Source organism: Phaethon aethereus, assembly GCF_964289735.1.
Source record: "Phaethon aethereus genome assembly, chromosome: 1".
Classification (NCBI taxonomy): domain Eukaryota; kingdom Metazoa; phylum Chordata; class Aves; order Phaethontiformes; family Phaethontidae; genus Phaethon; species Phaethon aethereus.
The window spans coordinates 102,893,534-102,917,257 of record NC_138575.1 but is presented as its reverse complement, the minus strand read 5'-3'; the positions used below and the strand labels follow the sequence as shown (position 1 = coordinate 102,917,257).

The window sequence follows — 23,724 nt, the reverse complement described above, 5'->3', positions numbered from 1 at the left end:
ATACTTGTGTCACTGAGTAGTTGGAGCAAAGACTTTAGGCGTCATTTCCTGACATGTTAGAAATTTGAAGAACACAGTAAAATCTTTGGTAATGGACAGGCATTTTTAATATCAACATGTCAGCAAGCTTCAGGCTGTTTACCTAAAGAAATACATAATAATTTGAAACAAGTAGCTTTGCTTCTGTCATGCCTAGGAAATGCAATATGGCTGGCTGCTCATAAAACAAACCCAAAGCTTCCTTATGTTGCTGCTTTTTATTTTTTATTTTAAACTAACATATGATCGTGACATTGCTGTGCAGTTCTCTGCTGCTTATGTTTTAAGTTGAAATCTCATTTTTGTTTCAGATTCTCCTTCTTCTGTGGTTAACAAACAGCTTGGATCCATGTCACTTGATGAGCAACAGGGTGCGTGTGACAGGAAATGCGCTATACCCAGCCATAGTTGATTGCAATGCTTCCTTTTGAAATTGCTTTTCATGATGATAAACAGTCTAAAAATGCTGTTCATCTACATAAAGTAGAATTCTGTAAGCAGATCTGCTGGAAACTCATTAACTATGTAATTCTCAATACGAGTAACAGAGTAAGGTTAATGGTTGTTTTCAAAAGCCATCCTATGCTCAATTCTTAATGCATTCAATGTAGGTGCAGTAAATGTCTTATGTACTCTACAGACATTTAGAATATTTTTTTTAAATGCAATGTAAAATGAATTCTATAAACAGTCTTTTGCTGAATGGTTCTTCTTGGATCAAAGTGCAAATATCAAGATTGGAGTAACTTTGAATCATGTAAAGCCAAATTAATTTACCTTATGCAAGAGAGGTGTGCAGCTTTGTAAACTTGCACAGTCTGAGTAACTCGAGCACCTATTGCACTTAGGTACATCTTACATCTGAAACTCCTTGTCCTACACACCTTCTGCTAAACAAGTACTAGTGTTTCTCTGTAGATGCCCTATGGGCTGGTGCTAGAATGAATGCCTCTGAGCTTTCTCTATGCCCATTATTCATCAGTCTTCAAACTGTGAGCAGTGAAGTGGGCCATAGGTGACCCTATTCCAGCTGAACCAATGTCATCTGTAGTGAATATTTATGCCTGAATAATTAATGAGTGATAGATGGTAATTTAAAGATAGATTTCCATACACTCTGCGTTATGCTCACTTCCATATTAAAGCCGCTGCAGAGATTTAGTAGCTCAAATCTTACAAAAGAGCTGGCTGTTTCATCTTTCACTTTCTAAATTAGAATGCCATTTTGAAATCCTATTTCTGAAAAATAGTCTGTTTGGCAACTGTTGAGATTATGGTTTATTTTAGGATGCCAGAACACTGGGAAAAAACCAAGCTGTGTTTTATATTGACAAAATAAATTCATTTTGTGGAATTACATTTTGTGATGAAATATGCTTAAACCTCAGTGTGTAAATTTGCTAATTGTTCATGGTTCAGTAGTCTACATCACTCCAACAGTCAGGGTTAGCTGCGAAGCTTGCTTATAATTAGTGGTCAAGCTATGCTCTCTGTTATGAACTCAATAAAGCATTATTTGATGAGAATAGAATGAACTAGAATTTACATAGAAAGTCTATACATTTACTGAAGTTCTTACAACTGCAAAAATTTTGGAAAACTGATAAATTGTTCCATGAAGTTGTGAATTAAGCCCATCTGATAACAAAGATAAAAACAGAAGTTTAGGTCCCAGAAATCATTTCCCAAATCTGCATCAGATTCCTCTTCCAGCAGGATCAGTTGTCTTAAACTAGTTTGTGTATTACTACTGTTAATTGCATAGTTTTAATAGACTCATAGTTGTAATACACTCTTGAAAATTTTTTCTAATAATTTTTCCTGTGTTAAGAAATTACTTAACTAATGTGAAGAGGTTTCCTCTCATAAAAGCACTTCAGTTTTTTAATACGCAAAAAACCCACACCAAAACCAGAATACATTTGTTTATCCAGACTTTATTGGTAGACCAGTTCTCTGATTGTTTTAGGGCAGTGTTTTTCTGTTGTGATGGTAAGGATCACCTGACCAGACACAGAATGTTACTTCTAGTTTGGAAAGCTAGGAATTTGGAAATGGAGGTGATTTATTAGGAAATCTGTTGTCCAAATGATAACCAGAAAGAATAATCTGCTGAGATCCAGTTAGATTTTTGTAGTTAAACTGCATTAGTTTAATTTCATATTTGAACAGAAATCTCAAAACAGTATAAGTGGCTAGTGACGGAAGTCATATCAGTTCTTTATATATAGAAATGCTTTTTCTTTTTTATTCCTATCTTTTCTTAATGTGGTGCTGAATCAGCTGTCTTCTGTTGGACCAGTCTTTTTTGTTAGAGAAGACTGTTTCTAGGTTTAAAGATCTTTTGATACTTACTACAAACATATAAATTTATAATGCCATTATTCTGCCAGTCCAGCAGAAGCTCTAAGTTATTCCCATCTGTACAAAATGGTTTCAAATGGATTATGGTGATCTACACTGGATTTTTTTTTTTTTTTTGTTACAGGGATTGTAATAGTGGAGGGTGGCTGTTAGATTTGTTGCAGCCTAAAGGCGATGTTATGACTGTAAGGTACTGCCTGAATTGTTATGATTAGAGAGGGAACCTGAAGCCAGAGAACTAGCTCAGTAACTTTGAAGTGTAAATGAGTGTATGCATCCCCTACTATCTTAGTGGTGCTTCCTACATACGCAGAAGCCATTCTGATTACTGATATTTCTAGATATTTGCAAGTTAGTGCAAGGGTTTAGTAATCCCTTAAGGTGATGTCATAGAACCATAGAATAATTTGGGTTGGAAGGGACTTTTTAAGGTCATCTTGTCCAACCCCCCTGCAGTGAGCAGGGACATCTGCAGCTAGATCAGGTTGCTCAGAGCCCTGTACAGCCTGGCCTTGCCATGTTTCCAGGGATGGGGCATCTACCAGCTCACTGGGCAATCTGTGCCAGGGTTTCACTGCTCTCATTGTGAAACATTTCTTCCTTTGATCTATTTGAAATCTCCCCTTTTTTAGTTTAAAACCATTACCCCTTGTCCTATCGCAACAGGTCCTTCTAAAAAGTTTGTCCCCATCTTTCTTATAAACCCCCTTTAAGTACTGAAAGGCTTCAGTTAAAGTGTCCATACTGGATTGTTCAGTGCCATATCATAGATACTTGAGCTGGCCCAGAACAGGCTGGTACGTCAGTTATGGCAGAGTTAGTTCCTCATAAACAGTGCTGTAAGTCCTTGAAACTGTATTGGCATGTGTTGTGTCCCAGCTAATTAGTTCTGCCTCCCAGTCAGGCAAACTGGTTGAGTGTTGGTATGCACACAGAGCTTTCCAATTCTATAGTGAGCGCTGCAGGTACATGCTCAAGAATTTCAGACCTTGTGCTTCATTGTAAGGCACAGTGTGGTCTGTACAGCCTCTTTCGGTAAAGTGCAGTACTACCACTAATTAGTATAGGAATCATCTAGACAAAGAAATTCTATGCCTTGAGCTGTAGATTAGGCTGGTGCAAAGAATGATTTGATTTTCGGTCTTCCCTTAGATATCATTGTGCCTTATGCTGAGTGGTATCAGTGTAACATTGTTTGTTCAGTCAGTGTTCCTCACCAGATAAAGGAATCTCCACCCTTCCCTCCAAGTTAGCTGCTTCTGATGAATTTGCGTGTGTTAAGTCTTCCCATGGAATTCCTATTTTCTGAAGTACACAACTTATTTTCTTCTCTTTGGATAAAATTTTCTCCCTTCAGAAGTAACTCTCTTTGGTTTTCACACAGAATATAACCCTATCTTCAGAATGTACAAAGCTGATTTTCTTATGAAGAGGTCATGATTAGTGCTAGATATGAAAAACTTCCAAAATAATTCCTGAAAAGTCATCTATCTTCTTGCGGGGTTGCCAATAGACTAGTGAATGGGGCAACATTTGAGATGTGGGAAACCAGCTTGAAGTTCCTTACAATGTTAGTTTAACTAGGTTAATGTAATCTGTAAAGCTGTCTTACCTATGTGCTTGCCACTTCATAGTTGAGCCCTGATCTTTGTAAAGCTACACGTGCACAGGTTCATTTTCTAAGACAGAAAGTGTGTATGAGGGGTATTTCTTTCAGTTGTGGGGTTGTTTTTTTTTTTTAAATAAGGTTATGAATATAATTTTGTCTTCAGTTTTAAGGGTGGTAGTTTAAAAGTACTTTCCTCCTGTAGGCATCGGGAGAATGGACCATTTCATGGGAGTGTCTGTTCTAGGACAGGGTTGCATATGAAAGGAAACTGAATTGTTGATAGTATCTTTAAAGTATAATGTGTTTGGCTGTGAAATCTAACAAAAGTTTCAAGGTAGTTTTGAGGAATTTGGAATAGAGTTTAGTAAGGTGTTGACAAGCTACAGCTTTCTCTTGGAGCAAATATTACCCTACTAGAGCTTGCAAGCAGATTAATAGTTTTGGAAATAGCTCTCCCCTAAATCACAGAAGCTGTACAACTTTTCCCTTCATTTCTTGTCAATGTGAAGTAGTAATCTGGCCTCACGGGGTGAACCTAGTAGTGACAGAGAACAGTGCTTCATTCTAATCTAGTCAGTCTTTGGCAATCCCATTGTTCGTGAAAACAAAGAGTTCACCACTTACGGATTTTATGTGGCTTCTCTAAAAGAATGTTCCTTTATGTATTGGGCGAAGCTTATTAGCTTTCTTCAGAGGCTCCCATTCTACTTTCATTAGCAGTGTAAGTTTAATATAAAATAGTGAACTACATGACTAATTCCGTGCAGTTTATTATCAGATTCTTGTCTCATCTGTCTTGTAAAACGTTTCTTTTTTTTATTAGTGTGGATTTCATGCCCTAAAGCTAGCTTAAAGAAGAAACTGACCCAAAACAAATTCTACCTTGTGCTATTGTAGATTTAAGAAAAAGCTATTACACAATATGGTTTAACAACTGTCTCGAGAAATTTGTAAAAATAATTTCTCAGTTACTCTTTGGATAAGCAGCAATCCTTCCAACTTTTTGAGTGTGAATAAACATGAGCATTGCTTCCACAGTAACCGTAGTCAGAGGACAGTCCTTATGCATCTTGGTTAAATTTTTTGGTGTTGAGATTTTAAGATAGGAAAGCACCATCATGATAATATGAGCTGAGCTTTATAACACAAGCCTAATACTCAATTAGGTTCAGTATAGGATAGCGATGTTTGGTTACTTTGGTCAGTAATACTAAGTCGCTTTGTGCTGAATGTTGCATATCAGTATCGAGTTACAGCAGACATTGTTTGGTGGCTGTCTTGGACTGTTCAAGGCAGTAAGTTGTCTGTCTTTACCTATCTGGGTTCCCAATTCAAAGATATGCCTTGTCTGTCCCTGTTACAAGAAGGTAAAGAATTCTCCAAATATGTAGTTTTTTAATCTTTCAGTGTCCAGCTCCTGATGACTTGTGCAGTATGATGGAATGATCAGTATTTGTACTTGCTTAGGAAGGGCTACTCAAAGTTTGAACAGACTTTTATACTAAGAGATGCTTGCTGACAGGTTGCCAAAAAGTAGAGAAAGCACCTGTTTAGCCAACAAAGAACATGTCATTTTTCTTCAAAATATCTATATACGCCACTATAAAATATTTTCTTACATTTGTTTCTTTTCTTACTTTGTTTATTTCAGGAACTGGAAAACTTGCTTTTGATCAGTTCTACCCTTGCTACACTCTAACAAGAGTGTAACTGGAACCTTTATTTTAGAAAGGCTATGAGCTTTTCTTTGTATAGAATGGGGCCCCATGCCTTGTGTATGATTAGGATCATGGTTGTAATTGGTTAATTCTCTTTCACATAAAAATATATTAATGTTTCCTACAGGGTTTTTGTAGTTTTGTTTTAATTTCAGAATATGTAGAAATACATATTAAAAGTTCTTTGGAGCAGCTGATCACTGTTCTGATCCTGTAAGTGGGCTTCTGACTGCCAGCAGTTTAAAAATACGAGCATTGATCGTTAGGTTAAATTCTTATGTGCTATTTCATAGTTCCCATAACTTAATTGTATTTTTAAAAATGAATATCCTGTGGCAGTATTGTAGCCATTACTGTTTTAATAATAAGCCTTTTTAGTGGGGGAATTTGTAGGTTTGTGCTTGAATCAAATGTTAGATTTTAATTGATGTTTGCCCAAAAATGATCTGAAACTGTTACTTTATTATGTGTCAGTCTGCTGCCAATACTGCAAGTATATTTATAGTCCAATTTCTGTACTCTACAAAGCAAAGAAAATATGGCATGGTTTTGTCCAAACAGTCCTGAGATAAAAAGCTCAGCATTCATGAAAAGCAAGACAACACAGGCTACTTAGCAGTCCTTTAAGTGGTGCCTAATAAACACTAAGTAAACTCTCCCATCTGAGTTCTGAAAGAATGGCACCTCTCTAGTGAGGCTTAGTCTGATGGTACATTCCATTAACTTTTTAGTCCTGCCCAAGGCCAGATTCAGTGTTAATGGCAATTGTGCCATGCATCTAGGTAGATTGTGACCATGAATTTTACTGAAGGGTGGTGGGTGGATGGATGTCACTGAGCAGTTCTGTTTTGAAGGAGCCCACTGAACATCCTTAACTACATACGCAGCAGATGTTTGGCACAGTTGCAGTGGTTTTCAATTTTACTCACTTCTGTTGCTTTTGGACATCATGAATAGTTTGTTTTGCAAGTACTCCCCTTTTGCTTACAGTTATTATAATATGAAAGGCTTTTTGTAAACCTGAAGCACTCAGAACATGAATTTACAGTGTTCTTATGACTAGCTGACAATTTACAGCAGGTCTAAGGATATTGGTAGTTGAGTGGGTTCTAAGTAGAAAAAAAAAGTAAATGGGATTGTGATTTTTCTAGACCACTGATTGTGTCTAGATCTCACAATCATTTTTTCATATGTATGTATTGAGGCAAAAAAGATTGAACACCACTTCCAAAACATTTTGTATTCTTATTATTAATATACTTGATAGAAAAGGGATCTGCTTATAAAGGATAATATTGTATAGGTATACACAGTTTTTTTACCTGCATGTTGAAGGACAGCATCTTCTTTTTTTGCTCTTATAAATAATAATTTTAGGCCATTTTTAAAGCATTGCAAATTTGGTGTGTTTACTCTGAAACTTTTTAACTTTTTGCTTGGGCTGTAAGAGATCTTAAATAGACATTGTACATGTTACTACCACATTTGGCCTTTGTTAGGATAATTAAATGAATCTTTAGAATTGTAACAGCTTAATGTATATTACTAATGCCCATCCAAACTTTATCAACCCCATATTTACAGAGAGTGATAAGCCACGAACAGGAACAGGTGAACCAGTTTTAAGTTTGCACTACAGTACAGAAGGAACGACTACAAGCACGATAAAACTGGACTTCACTGATGAGTGGTAAGAAGTTAATTTTGTTTTTAGCTGGTTATTGATCAGCACATATCACTAATGCTCATCTAGCATAGATACAGATAAATTATTTTTCTGTATGGTGTATTTCTATTTTTAGGTGTATATAGACAGTTTGAAATGTCTGTAGTCCTTAATGCATTCAGACATAAGACAGTCATACTTTTAACATGAAATTTATGCAAGAGGTTTTTTTGTGATATTTACTATGAATCTTTTTAATGTTAACATAATTTGAAACATGCTATCTTCATCAAACCCTAGCATAATGTTAGTGTTCACTGTCTTACTAAAGCAGGGTAGTACAGTGATGGAAAGGTGGTCCAGGGGCTAGTGCTTAATTCTCTGTTCTACCAGACTTCTTATATGGTATTCTGCAAATTAGTCTTTCTGTGGCACAGTTCCCAAGTTGTAAAACAGTGAAATTAGTATTTCTGTGTCTGAGGAGTGTTGATGAATGCATATGGTTGATACCAACTTTGTGGACTGCTTAGATATTACAGCGATGGCATCATTTTTAGATAATAAATGTGTACTGTCTAACTGGCCTGACTTACTTGGCTTTGTATCGAAGTCTATCACTAGAACATCTCGGGATCCCCCAAAACAACCACAGTCCGTTTTTATCTCCTCTTACTTCTATTCCTTTGCTTATGTTTTCAAAATTATTGTAGAAGACAGTAAGTAGAAATGCTTGCTGGCATTTGTTACTGGGAGGGGGCAGGAATCCACCACATTTAGCTACTCTGAAGTGCTGTGGCTTTAAACATAAAATATACACCTTGGGCACAGCAGTTTGGAAACTTTAAACAGTGATCTGTGTATTTTCACAAGAATGAAGTCTTTGCCCATGTGAATCTGAAATACTGTAACAAATATATTCAACCAATCTATTAGACTGTATTTCTGTTTAGAGTCCAAATCCAGCAAGCTGTGAAAGTATTAGTTTTGCTGTAATGCTTTTAACTAATTCTGTGTTTAGTTTTGTAGTCATCTTTGTTTAACGTTTTAGCGTAGGCAGATTGCACAAGAGGAACAGAGCATTTGCAAATGTTTTGTCCATTTGTTCTAGTGTTTTTTTAATCTAATAATAAAATATTACTACCACTGTACCACAGAAAACAAATTTTATTAAACAACATTAACACTTTGTTTATTTTAAAACAAAATTTGCAAAATGCATTTTACACTTCAAACAGTTAATGATATAAGTGATTCTGAAGACGGAAAATTTGAATGAACAACTATCTCAAAAACAATATTAGGAAAAAATAGAGTGTACAGGGAATGGAGATTAGGGACAGGAAAATTACTCATTACAAAAATCTGTAGTTGGGGAAGTAAAGTCTAAGTGAAAACTAATAAAACTTAACTTCACATACATATTCTGTCTAGTAGCAAGTATTGTAACAAATCTCTTGGGCCACATGTTAGCACCATGTGAATGACAAACATAAAATATAATACCAAAGGAGAATGAAGGACTAAACATCATGATCTTTTAAGACTAATGGTAGCATTATTCACAGATTTAGGACAGTTCTGATAAAAAGCATATTAAAACAAGCAGTACATGGGAAGTAAACCAAAATTATGGGAACTAGAATGTGCATGATTCAATACCTTTGGTTTGAGAGAATAATGGGTTCTAGAAACATACATGGTGTAATAGAGAGACGCTGTCTGGATTTCCAGAAAGTATGTGATACTTGATGCATGTTGAGCTTCTGTTCAAGGGGGGACAGATATATCAATAAAGAAACTGAATATGGTGGTAAACTAACTTAATGGAGCTTTTATAGGGAGTAGTGTAGTGTGGGTAGTGAGACACAGAAGCATTTCCTAGCAGGACAAAGTTGCAAGGCATTGTCAGTTCAGAGACTAAATAAAAACATTGTGCTGGAGAATGGAATAATAGAAGATGCAATTCCATACAACAAAATGATGCAGCTGAGGACAAATAACAAAAACTTAATCTGAGAGGTTGGGAGTGTTGTGAAAATGAAATGGAAGAAGACATGGACCTACCAGTCATTTCATTCTCAATATAATGCAGCTACCAGAAAGGCAACTATGATCCTAGATGTCACCAGTTGGGAGGCTTCAGCCAAGGGTGAGAATTACTGGTGCAGCTGCTCGACTCTGCTTTGCTTTTTGACTTAGAATGCTGTGCGCAATCTTTGTCCTGCTTTCGAGAAAACTGATTCAAATTGGCAGAGGTTCAAAGAAGGGTTATGCAGAGAACTGGGGAAACAGAAAACCTGCTATGGAAGCAGATAGTAGGGCTTAGGGTGTTATGTTTCTCTCTCAAAAACATCCTCTTCATGTAACTGCTGGTGTGAAAAGTAACACTGAAATAAAAATTAAAGCAGAGTAAATACATGAATGTGAATTAGCATTGAGCTAGAAAGTAGATTCCTAAGAGTAAAAAAAAAAAAAAAAATCTTAGTGCTTATACTGTGATTAAGTTCATAAAAAGCTATTATATCGTATGAGCCATGAAATAGCAAAGATCCTCGGACATCGTGTCTAGCAGTACCTTTCTTGTCTGTCCATTCAGAAACAATGCTGAAAATTCTTGATGTAGAATAAATACTGTAAGTGCTAACAAAAATTTTCTACATACTCTAAATCCAGTACAGCAATGAAACAGACTATTGCTCATCAAGATGAGTAAAAGCTGTCATATTTAATGTAAAAAAATAAAAGTACTGAAGTCTAGACTGGATTCTCAAGAATCTACACTAAGCATGATTTGTGCTGCTTTTAGCAATGTAGCATATAAAATAATTTAGTTGTAACTTACAAAGGTAAGAAGATACTTGTAACAGTACAGTCTAAATTCTTGAGAATCATGCTTCTAATTCTCATAACTCATTTTTGTTTCCAGTTTTGTCCAGCGATTTGCCTAAGTTTGAGGCCACAACACAGATGTGGGACAGGAGAGAATGGGAGAGCTCAGGAACAAGGCTTTGCATTTCCTAAAATAAGATCTTTTCTAGAGAGTCTGAAAACAGTTTTTAGGACATTCAGAACAGCAGTGTTACATATTTACTGAGGAATAATTTTCCTTATTGTAAACAGAAATTGGTGTTCCACCATAATTATTTAAACGTTAATAGGGAGTAAATCTCAAGTACCAGTTTATAGTAAATCTTGAGAAATAACAAAACTTTGAGGACTGAAAGCTGACATCAGAAGTCCGTGCCTCAGAAGGTACAGGAATGATAGTTAATGGTGAATAACCTGGAGAATTTTGTCTGAATCAGTTTTTTAATTGGATGGGATAAGATTATGTATTAGTGCTCAGGCAACAGGTTGTAATACCTTTGATAAGATCTGTGATCGTTTATACATGTAAAAAATGTGTAAATAGTGAAAGAGAGCAAATCCTTCTCAGTTCTCACAATATTTTGAAAAACAATGAAGCAATCCTTTAAAGGTTCGAAAGAAAAAAAAAGATAGGAAGGAGAGAACAGGGTTCTGTGATACAGAGAAAAAATGTGGGATGAGTGACGATGGACATAATAAAAGAGAATTTTGAAATTGCTGGGAAGGTTGTTAGTTGTAGCTGCAGCCAGGAGCTATCGAGTTGTGAGATTGCAGTGAGAAAGATGATGATGGCCAGGCTGTGCTATTGCAATGATTTTACCAGTTTACATTATTTCTAAATTGTTGGGTTTTACATGTTATGTTTCCAGGAGCAGCACAAATTCAAGCTCTAGAGGGAGTGGGAGTCATTGCAAAACTGAAGGCCAAGAAGACTCTATGAAAACAAAAGCCTCAGAAGAGTCAGGGCCTGAAGATGAAGAAACAAGTAAGATACAGCATTATTTCTGTAACGTTAAGGTAAAAATTCTGCTCTCGTTGGGTTCATCACTACCATTGAACACAATGAGAGTCTCATACACGTGCATGTGAAGGCAGAATACAGCCATAATAGACCATGGGTTTTTTTAGGAAAGAAAAAGATACCAACCTGAGATAGTTGCAAATAAATATAAACAAAATTAACTTATCCTGTCTTTAGTTCCAAAACCCTTATTCTTTTTTCTTAAGGACATATTCTGCCCCAGTTTGTATCAAAAAATAGAAAACTGCACTTTGCAGTCATAAATGAGTGCTAGGTATTTTGTTACATTTCTTTCAAGCTTTCACTGTATTTTGTTACATGTGGTTGTCTTGCTCAGTGCATTGCCAAAAGGGCAGTCGGGTCAAATGACTGGTTCTTGAGAAATTAAAAAAAAAACCAACAAACTAATCCCTCTTAATAGAGGGATAACTTAATTTCTGTCTTCAGAAATAATAACTTTCTGTAAGTGATCATCTGTTTAAAGAGTATTAATGCTATTTTTGCAGCTAAAGTTCTTACAGCATAGGATATTAAGTATATTAAGGAACAAGAAAGAAATACTTTTTTCTTTGTTAGTGTATTGACCTGGGCAGCTAGATAAGTTTATATATACTGAGTTTATGTGATTAGTATCTGAGATTTCAGTAGTGACACGTGGACTTTGGAGCGGATTGATTTGATCTACGAGTACTAGTATCATTTAGATTTACTTACATTATAGATGTGCATCTAAATGAAATCATGTGATTTAAAACTAAGTTTTTTAATTCAGGAGTTCCTGATGAATCTTACAAGGAAGATGCAAGTGCTGAAGAACTGAAAACTACAGATGAAACTGTAGAGACGACAGAAGCAAGTATGTATCTGTACTCTTTCAATAGCTATATGAAGAAGTGGAGAATGAAAAACTAAATTTCCGATATAAACTCAATATGCATAATTTAATTTCTGTGACTGTTTAAAATGTCTTCTAAAATAGGCTATAATCAGTAATGCTGTGACTTATTTTTCTCAATATTTTCTGTTAGCTGTGTTAGATAAACCTGGTCCTGAGCATTCTGGAATCCAACCAGAAGAAAATGGCCCCAATGTTGACGCTCTCTCTGGAAATGTAGAGGAAGAAGCCTCCTGCGAAAAAAGTGCAAATCAAGACATTTCAAGTCAAAGTACTGAATCCACTGCCAACTCACTTGCTGCAAACGATGAACCTCAGCCAAATCCAGAATCCTCAGGGCTTGCTCTGGACGAGTCCTCTACCAGGACCTCAGCTCTCCAAGAAACTGATGACAGTGATGATGATCCTGTTCTGATCCCAGGGGCAAGGTATCGAGGAGGACCAGGACACAGGTTAGGGGAATACTTATCTCTGCTATTGCTAGGCAGAATGCATTTTTTTGAATGGAAGATCTAGAAACCCATGCCTCATATCCTTAATTAAAATAAGTTGTTCTTTGACAACTAGCCAGGAGCTTGATGGCTGAGTCTAATTTGCCTATATGTAAGATATGTACAGCTATTTTTTTTCCCTCCTATCCAGGCAAGCTCCTACAGATCTAATACCTGCTTGTGCTTATTTCTTGCCTGCTGAATACCCCAGTGCTAAATATTTGCAGTTCATTTTTTATTATTCTCCCTGTAGTCATAAGTATAGAAAGTTTATAAATTTGTGTACAGGGTACAGGGACCTATCTACATTTTCTTTCAACTGTACTTCAGGTGTTCTTACTTTGACAAAGCAAGAGCTTTTAACTGTTGTTCAGCAATGCTGTGTTTGTCTGTAGTACATACATTAAGACTGATGTGTTCAATTTTTCATTCTTCTTTTTCTCTGAAGGAGAAACTCTGTAATCCTTTTCCTTTTGGTGGTTATTAAATATCAGTATGTATGGCAGTAAAAAAAAAGGTAGATCACTAGTTGTCGTCATTAATATAAGATGCATTTAGTAAGCTTTGTATTTTTGTCCTGGTAAAATATAAACAGTTGTGCATTTGTAAACAGTTTGATCATTCAGTAAACTTAGCCCCCAGTTTGGTGTTGCTGGTTTAATACCTTTGTCCACTAATTTAAATTCTTGAACTTTTTAAAAGCTGTAATAATTACTTAAGCAACATCTCTATTGTTAGGCTTAAGAAAATGCCTTTTAAACTTGTTTTAGATGTTATGTAACCTACTGTCAGATGCCTTAACTTTGCTCCTATCCTGTTCAAAGGCAGTGTTATCTTGCTATTAATTTCTTACACTAGCAATGCAAATTTTTTACAGGAAGCATTACAATATGTATGCACTAGGAAATCGGAAAGAATTTAACAGTTGTGTATAGAAAAGGTTTTGAATAATCTTCAGTTAAAAAAGTCATGAGCCACCACATCGTCAGTAGTGACAAAAAGAGCAGTCAATAGTTGCTTACTACATAGCACAAGTAATTCTGCTCACTATATGATGGTTTTTATGAAAAAAACAATATATACAGATTCTGTCTTAATCTATTAACTTTCCATGCAATACTAAGTAATTGTAGATAAGTATCTAATGGCAGAAATAGTTTCTACTGCAAAGACAGTGTTCATTCCTATCTAGTGATTGAAGAGCAAGCTGGGAAAAACTCTGCAATTTTAATCCCATTTCTGCTTTTGAGCAGGATTGTTAGCTTCTTTTCATACACTTAATGTTTTATCTATGATGTAATAGTTTTTGTAGTAATGTAATAAGAATGACAGGTATCATATAGCTGTTACAATTTCCCACTAGTGGGGACGTCTTAAATGAAGTTACACTTCATCTGACATGCTTTTTTACCTTCTTTGTGTGCACTGAGATTTATTCCTGTAGCAGTTTAAATTTATCCTATAGGAAAGATCATTCAACTAAATTAACGATAAAATTAAAATTCTTTATGCAGCCCACTGTTCCCTTATTCTTTCCCCAAATAAAATCTGACAAAAGTTGCTGTGTAGTCAGTACTGGTTTAGGATTGCTTCCAAGCTTTCGTTACTCAGGTTTAATCCCTGACCGATTAATTTTGTTCCGCTTTTGTGTGCGTGCAAGCGGTGAAGTTTTCTAGTTTAACTTCTGAGCACTCAGATACACATTTACATTATGTTCCCTCCTATTCTTCTGGTTTCAGGAGTTTCTAAATTCCCTCTTGAGATACTGAACAAAAGTAAGACATTGTATGTCTGCTCAAAGGAATTTGGATTTCCAGAGAGAAAGTAGGCACTGGTGGTCTTAAAGGCTAGCTATGAGCCCTTTTAGTATTTATATCTCTCATGAAATAGAGTGAAAAGAACTGAAAGTCCTTTCCACTACTACAACAGTTGTTATAGCATAGAATCCCTTTCATGAACTGATCAAATTTATATAAAATCCTCCCGGCCCCTTAACTAATGGGACGCTACCTCAAAACATTGCTGCTATTGTGGGTATAAATTGACTGAAATCGGTAATTTTGTTTTGAGCTAACATACTGGTTTGAAATAATTTTTTTGTGCCCAGTGCTTATCATTTGAATGACGTTCATTCTGCTCCATTTTCAGCTTTTGTCTCACTAGACTAAGAATGCAGTAAAAATGTGTCATTTCATGCCATCATGCTGGTTCCTGTCTGTGCTCCTCCATGTTCCACTTTTTCCTGAATATGGTAGTCCAGAATTATGCACACTGTGCTGTTTGAATTTTCTTAGGATTAATAGTATGAGTATTACTCTTGGTCTAGAGAAGATTCTCTGAGACACAAGTGAACTGTACTTATATCCTTCTCCTCTCTTACTTATGGCTGTCTCGTAGTGGTGGCTTTGTGGTCAGGCACAAGATCACTTGGTACACTGAAGTCTTTCCTACTTTGCCATCTGTAATTAACGTGTTCTTATCTTTCACCAGAAGGAGGCTCAGAAGTGTATGACTGTCAATTTTATGCTACTGAATTTCTACACACCTCTTTTTCTCAAGGTCCTACAGTCTCCTCTGTATTGATAAAGTTACCCAACCTCATGTCCTCAATGCACTGCAGGAGTACAGTCCTACATTTTTGTCAAAGACTATTAGCAAGACTGGTACTTAACTCCACCAGTATGCTTCCTAAAGGCTTATGTTTTCTCTTTTCTCACTCAGGAAATTGTGTTTCCTAACAATTCCTTTACTAAATCTCATTTTCTCAAGTTTATCTAGTAATTTGGTTTCCAATGTGTCATCCTATAAGATAATTAATGACATTAATATAGAAGTAATAACGTAAGTTTTTTTCCTCTCTAGGATATCTAGGAGGGAGTTGCCTTGGGGCTTTTTTGTTTGGGGTTTTTTATTCCTTTCTGGAGAATGTTATAAGGCTAGCCTGCAATAACCTACCTTTTGTGAACCTATTTTATGCAGTGACAAAAAAATGTTTAATTTTTCTCTAGGAATAAAAAAGAAGGTGTAGCCTTCTGAAACAGAATGCTAAAAGCTGTTTGACTAATAAGCCTTTTCCAGTATATAGCATTACTAGTTTTATCTGCAACCAATTTTAGGTTTCTTTAGGTTGTGTTTTTTATATACATAATAACTAGCTATTGTTTATATTGAGGAGAAACTCCGCAGCTGGGGAAATGAAGATAAAGGAAACTGTCTCAGTTTCCCACTGTAAAGTACAACTTTCTCCACTGAGGAAAGGAAGGGTAGACTTTGTTTCTATACTCTGAAATCATGATCTTAAACTTCTTCTTAAGGAAAAGTAGTGGCTGAAATACCCTTTTCATAGCTATATTGGCAGTACCTGCAGTTAAATAAATGGAGAACTTCTTCCTGCGTCAACTCCACTGGTCACTTTAGTTTTAGTAAGGTGGATGTAGATTTCAGATTTATGAACAGAATGCTGTCCATTTTGCAAATCTAATGTTTACAGAGTTTCTGTTATTTGAATTTTGTTTGGGTATAAGCCCAACTTTTCATGTTTTCAAACTGAGGATTGGGTCTTTTTCTTTCTCTTAAATAATCTAAGAATAGATAGAAGGGACTTCATGTCTTCTTGTGGATGCTTATAAATCTCAAAACACAATGAGAATAGATAGCTTCTCACCGACTAACCTGAAATTTGAACTGTTGGGAAAGACTACGCAACAGATACAGAAACACAAAAGTTTGTACCTACTTCAGTATTTTGAACAGGACTTGGAATCGTAGCAGCAAAATGCGTAGAAATACCACAATCCTTTGGGTGATAAATTGGCTGAGCTGAACGTTGACTAGGAATCAGCTAGGAATAGTTTTGACACAGAAGGACATTTGTTTGAAAGAAGTAATTGAGAATGTGACATCTGACTTTTTCTGCAGCATTTCTGTATCTACTGAAAATTACTATCAGAATGGTGAAGATCAGTGACTAAAAGAAGCCAAATAGTTTGGGGGGTTTTTTTAATTGTCATTGGAGTAGTCAATACATGCCCTTTTTAACGAAATGTGTAAGGAATGGCACAGAATACTTCTAAATTTAAAAAAATGAAACCTGTTTTATACAGCAGAACACAGAGGAAATAACCTGGGCATTTTAGGGAATCCACAGGAAAAGATCTGCTCTCTTACAAATATGAGGAGATATGCAGGTTTTTAAGTCTTGAAGTATGCATATAGTGTATCTTCTTTAAAACTTACTAAGTCCAGCAAATTTAGTTGTAACAGAAACGGATAATATGGCTTGCCTTAGCACCATACTTTGTAATCGGGGGGGGGGGGGGAATCTGTGCAAAATGTATGTTCTTCGTGCACGGAGAGTGCAGTTTTTAATGGATTGACCTTAATTTTCACAAATTAGTCAAAACAACTCCCTGAGGGCTGCTTTCCTACTTAAATGACTGAATTAATTTTGTTTGGACTTTGGCAGAAGCTGATCTATGAGCAGAGGCTAAGCTTGGAAAATGTTAAACTAGTAGGTTAACATTTCAAACAAATATGAATATAAAATGGAAATGATTATGCAGCTGCTTCCACTTCTGCTATGATCTATGAAGAATTACTGCATTTTATAAGATCAACTTTGTGTACTGTTATGTAATCTGAATACTATTTTTGATTAAATCAAAGTAGTCTCATATACTAACACACTGAGGAGGAGTTTTCTCATTCAGATACATAGAGCACATTTTGTAATAGATGCTAATCTTTTAAAAACATGATACCTAGCATTTTTTAATGACTTCAGTTGTTGTTCCCTTTACTAGATATAATATCAGAGGAACAGCGATAGGTGATAGAATAATGAGGTAATTAATTATTTTCTTCCTCCCCTCCTCCTTTTTATTGCCATATAATGGATTTATCAGGTTCTTGTTTTCCATATCTAACTGGCATTTTAAGAATTGCTGTACTTTAAATGCTATAAGTTACAGAGCATATTGCTTGAGTTATATTTAGCTGCATGTCTTGCATGGAAATTAAGAAATGGCAGTGTATACATTTAACAACCTGTTAACCTTTTTATTGTGTGCCTTAGAAATTAATGGAATTTGAAAAGTGTGTAGTTTGTGAAAAGCAAATACCTTTTTTTATTCAGCTGCTGAGGAACGTGTTATATTTGCATGTGCCACTGCTAACTTGCTTTGTCTGGTAGTAGAGAACACCCAGTTCTGGACAAAAGTATAAGAGTACATTTATCAAAACTGTTTATATTTTTTGCCTGAACACGGTTATGGAACTGAGCATATTTATTGGAACTGAGCATATTTATTAAAGCTATATTTGATAATACATATTTAGCAAGATACATGCTAAATGTTATACAATATTTCTTCTAATGAAAAAGTCACTTGATCTCATATTCCTCATTGAAATACTTGAGTGAATTAATAGTAGGAACATATAAGGCAATTTGAGCGATTGTGTTTGGCCACATGATGTAAGAGGGAGAAACTATGTACTGTGATTTAATATATAGGGGAAATGACACGAAATAATTCTAATTATGAAAATTAACATCTTTGCTTTGTATGGCTGGAAAGGAAAAGACTCAGGATGTGGTTTCATAAAAGACTTAGCTATATTTTAAATTCCTACAGGAAAATAATGCAGACATGTATTTCTTTATCTTATATTCCAATCTTAGCTGCAGTTGGAATACATGGATTTAACTTGGCAGCTTCCTTAAAGGTTCAGGAATCTGTGTAATTTTTGTACTTTAAATTTCACGATAGGCATTCTTTCTATATTAAACACGCTTACCATGGAGTTCTTTAGCTCTTCAGCACAGCCCATGGGAATATTTGTTTCATATTGCTATGAATTTAGTATGAAAATGAATGATGCATTCAGCATAGGATTTTTAATCAGTATATTTTTCTCTGATTTTTGTTGTAATTCTGCAGTGTATCAGGTGAAAATTTAAAAATATTTTGTAGCTGAGAATAGTTGAAACATTGATTGTGTTGGAAGGCCAGGAAATGACTGAGGAGTGCATTATATTAAACACTTCTTTTCATATAATCAGCAGTGCAATAACTTGGGCTTTAGGGTAGACTCAGCGTGCTGTTAACATGATGGTTTTGCCCTTGTTTTTGAACTATCTTAATGTTTGAAGCTTGACAGCAGTAGTAAATCTCTTCCATAGGTTCAGAGCCTTCTAAAGGAACATGGTAATTTGGTAATTAAAATCAGAAATGTACTCAAATCTTGATATTTAGAAAAGGGATATATTTTAACATGGTGGGTTTGGGTTAGCCCCAGCAGGCAGCTCAGCCCCACACAGCTGCTAGCTCACGCTTCCCCACTGGGATGGGGAAGAAAATCAGAAGCGTAAAATAGTGAGAGAAATCATGGGTTGAGGTAAAGACCAGTATAATGGCTTATTAGTCAACTTCCTGAGCTGGATTTTACCTTGGTGATGATAGCCAGCTTGTTAAGACATGCGGTTGGAATTCTTGGCCAGAAGCATGGCATCTGGCAGGTGGATTCCTCTACACAGTCAATGAAGAAATTACCATAAGGCATCAGAGAAGCAGGTTCTAAATTAATGGTTATAAGCCATTAATTCCCTGCAATTGTTTTGGATAGGGAAAATAGTTCAAATGAGAAGATGACAATAAGTGGGGAAAAAAAGTCTTAACTTGAAAGAGAGAAGAGAAGGAACCAGGTTTTCTGGAGCTTGGCAAAAGGAGACAATGTTGTCTGTGTGTAAGTAAATTTGGTAAATTAAGAAGTGACAAAAATCCTTAATACTGGAGGAATCAATACTAAGCTCAGTACTCAATACAGAGCTGAGACAAGAAGGATGGGGAAAAGGAAGCAAGTACACGTGAGCTTTAGTGCAGCCAACTGCTGCAGCCTGGCTCACGAGAGGATTGGTCTGCGGCAATGGTGTTTGGAAGAAGCCGGGTTATCTAGGGTACCAGATTAATTTTATGGCAGCCACTACATCTGGACCTCTAGTGGAACAAAGTTTGTAGCAGAATTCCTGTAGATTGTTTACAGATTCAGTTGATGGATCTACATATCATTAATTTTGGCCATCTCTCTTCTAACTAGTAAATGAGCATAGCTCTCTTAAAACATGCAGGGCTAGTTAGCCAGAATTTGTTGAATGACATAGATTGGGGACTGAGGTCTGCAGCTTATGTGCGCGTGCGCGCTCTCTCTCTCTCAATACGTGACACATTGTGCTTTAAGAAACAAACAAGTTATTTAATTGTGCAAATTGCATAGATTTTTGTTTTTTAAAAATTCCTTATTACACTTCAGAATTTCTAAGCATACAGAAAATGCCCCATGTGACCATTTTTAATTTTTTTTCTTTTTAAGGCTTAACTCACATATTTACATCTTTTCCATTTCTCTCTATGTATAATACATAGCTGTGGATCAGCTGCATCACAGGGTTTTTGTGGTTTTGGGGTTTGTTTTTTTGGGGTTTTTTTTTTTGAACCTATGCTTAATTGAAAGAATACAATGGCTTCACTTTGAAATCCCTATTCCACTCATCTAGGGCTGAATTTAAACAGGCTTTTGATAATTAGTATTTACAACAATCAACTTTGAAGACTTCAAACAAGGCTGATCATAAGGGAAAAGTTCTGCTCTGGTTCATGTCTATATTCTTACTTTTGGAAGTAATATTTAAAAAATATCTTTCCACAAGGCACACTCCATTGAAGTAATGTTAATGTTGAAGTATAATACATCATCTTGGGCTCAACCTTACTGAGACTACACACACCAACTTTCTTGCAAGATATTGCACTAAGGTAGCACAAAATTTGGCAAAACACACTTAAAAAGGCTTTATACCTGCAGACCAGACAGTAGTACTGAATTATTCTGAAGTCAGAGCACTACCTATAGTATGAAGGCATAAGTAAAACAAAGTTCAGTTTCATTGGCTTTACAAGATTTAACATTTTCTGTACCATAAAATTAATAACATCAATCTACATCCAACATTTCACAGGCATCTTCGTTATTTGATGCCTGAATGTGAATACGTAACAGAACTGTGTCAATTGTGTTGGCACTCCTCAGGCAACTCCATCAATGTGCATAAATTTTATTATCTGGCATTTTGTGCTTGGAGGTGTACACAGTTTGGAAAGGATGCAGCAGCTCTTAGTCAGACTTAGCTTAGGCTGAACAGTATGAATTGCCCAGTGTGCTTCTGTATCTGCTGATGCTCCAAGTGATTAGACTACTATCTAAGTTTATGTTGGCACAGACAGGAATTGCTTATCACAAATGCAAATGAAAATTAAAAAGCTACAAAACCAAATATGTTAGTTTTTTTGGTTTGGTTTTTTTTGTGTGTGTGACTTAAAATGTATAAAAAGTCTGTAGCTATGGAAAAGTAATACCTCTCGGAGAGGATCCTTCTTCCTGTAATGTTCTTTGGTTTGATATGTCATTAGATTGGGCTCACATTTGTCTTTTCTGGATGAGACTTGCCTCTGCCAGGTTCCTGATTTTAGCAGTATGTTACTGGAGTGCCCAATAACAGTATCACAGTTATAGCCATGTGTGCTTGCCTGCATTCTCCCTGTTAAAGGTAATCATTGACTTTACAAGATAACTAAATATCAATCCATTCATGCCTCTTAAAATAAGACACAGAATTGGGATTTTAAATTCAGAGCTGAATTTAGTTGAAAGACAGTTTTTACCAAAAGTTGCTTCTGTGCTTGTGCTTTTATTTAAAAATGCATGATTCTGCTGAATAGCCTTGAGGTGTTTTTGTAATATCTGCATTCAAGCCTAGGGTAATTTAGAGGAGGAGATAAATTTTTTGAGAAATGCTAAGATGAAAAATTACGCAAGAAACTACTTTGGGTTGCCAATTAATTACTTTAATACCATCTTCTAATCCCAAGACTTGTTACTGCTATCTAGCAAGTAGTCCCTCTGAAAGAGCTAGACAAGTCTACTGCTTTGTCAATCCTAATGATGTTTAACTTCTCAGCTTTTCCACTGCACATCTTTTATTAATTAATTAATGTGGATAAATACACTGAATGTACAAATAGCAATCACAGTGAGTGATGGACGTAAGGCTAGTAGATGTGCTTCTGAAACCAAAAGAGTTTTACTGTGCTGAAGAACTCTGTGTGCTGTTTCCAGAGCTGTGTGATCACTGATGGGGTTGGTAGCAGAGTAGTTGTTATTACATGATTCTTGCTTTTACTTTCTCACACAAAACCCATCTTTTTTAAAAACCAGTACAAAATCAAATATGTACAAATAATTGTTTAAAGTTTCTGTAAGTGTTTTATGTAGCCTATCATATACACGCCACCCTTCTTTTTCCTTCACATAGAAGTAAACTGTGATCTTTAAAGCACAGTAGATAAAGAACATGGGCTTCTTTTTTTCCCCCTCCATTGTATGAAGACTTTGTGAAGAATCCTCTTCTTAAGTATGTTGAAGATTACATTTGAGACTCCATATATTATAAGGACTAACTACCAAATACAGTATATTTAGTGTAGTATAAGAAGGAGGAACTAGAAAATTGCCTAGATGGGAGATTTTGAGGGGATAGAAAACTCTCACAAAGGAAGTAGTAGTCTGTTTTTTCTGGGCTTGTATGCTAGCCAAACTTCTAAGAAATGTCTTATAATAAATAGTCCACTGTTAAGTGGATCTATTGGCTAGTGCTCACAAATCTCTTCTAGTTTCTATTAAAAATAAGTATTAAAATAGCTTTTAAAAGCTTACCTGTATTAGATGATCTTAGTATGACAATTTGTGGTTTGTTTTATTGTTTCAGTTAGTTTTGGTTTTTTTTAAACTGTATTAATGACTCATTACTTGCATTCATTTTCCTTCTGTGCCTAGCTGTAGGATAACATTTACTTTACCTTAATTTTTTTGGTCCAACTTTCTCCTATGACAAAAATGAAACAAAAATCTAAGCAGACCACTGGCTGAGAGAATTAGTTATGAGATAGATCTGGTGGGTTATTTTTCTGGAAAAGAGGACTTGTTGCATGAGTCTCTAGGATCAGTGACTAAAACACCATACCACATTATTGGTGGGCAAATTCAGGTTACTAGCTTTATGGTAGCAGTTTCCTGAGGTTGCAAATATATTCAGTTCTGGCTCAGTTTACTTTTCAGGATCATATAAATTCCTGTAATAGTTTGACGTCTTGCATTCTGCTAAAATCTGTACCTGCTCCTTCTTGAGAGTGACGTTCCCCTTGGACTACATTCAGGACCTCAAAGCTAATAGCAACCCTGGCGTGGAAGAGAGTTAGGTGCTGGGATGTGACAGTTTGGTCATAGCCGGAATTACGGGGATCCGCAAAGTTAAGAGCTAAGCAGGAAAAATTTGGCACCAGGGTCTTTTCACAGATTAATCAGAACATAGATTCCTAGAATTAAACTTTCACAAAACAAAATATATAATTTAGCTAACTTTTCCTCTGCTATTGTAGTAAATCTTCAGCTGTATCCCTCACTACTAACATATGGGATAATTGCTACAATAATTATCTTAAATAATCTCTTGCCTTAGCAGGAACTTCTTAAAAGCTGTTTAAAACTTGAGCCTTGTCATACAGAAATAGTGAAGGGCAATACACTTAAAATTTCGGGGAAAAACCAAATCACACTGGAAAGCGCACTAGATCCTTAATAACTTTTTACATGTTAAAAACTCCTGTTTTGGCATAAATTTTTCACTTCAGAATTTTGCTACCTCATTATGGGTGGAGGATGTCTCCTAGCACTGAAGGATAAAATGGCATGTGAATCTTGCCAACAGCTGCAGTTTGTCTTCAGAGAGGGAATAAAATGTTGCATCACTTGATATTCCACTGTCTTGCATGCTATTCCTGTTCTAAGCCAGGATGGAAAAACTTAGTCTGTAATTTTACATTTGGGATAATGTTGATGTATGCGCCAAACTTATGGCGAGTGTGTTTGAGTGCCTAATTATTATTTTATAGTCTTTTTTGATATCCCATTTCAGTGTTTAGAGATGGACTTTCAGTAC

The 23,724-nt window shown here is 35.7% G+C and overlaps 1 protein-coding gene across 1 annotated transcript in view; it reads left to right on the top strand.

The window, feature by feature from the left end:
• Positions 1 to 23,724, top strand: part of DCAF6 (DDB1 and CUL4 associated factor 6) — a gene marked incomplete at its 5' end in the record, with an annotated part of 92,062 nt that overhangs the window by 56,134 nt on the left and 12,204 nt on the right. The window contains 6 exons of the mRNA XM_082014402.1: positions 351 to 410; positions 7,315 to 7,420; positions 11,134 to 11,249; positions 12,058 to 12,141; positions 12,314 to 12,632; positions 17,474 to 17,515. Coding sequence (XP_081870528.1) covers positions 351 to 410; positions 7,315 to 7,420; positions 11,134 to 11,249; positions 12,058 to 12,141; positions 12,314 to 12,632; positions 17,474 to 17,515 — 727 coding nt within the window. The remainder of the gene's footprint in view (positions 1 to 350; positions 411 to 7,314; positions 7,421 to 11,133; positions 11,250 to 12,057; positions 12,142 to 12,313; positions 12,633 to 17,473; positions 17,516 to 23,724) is intronic.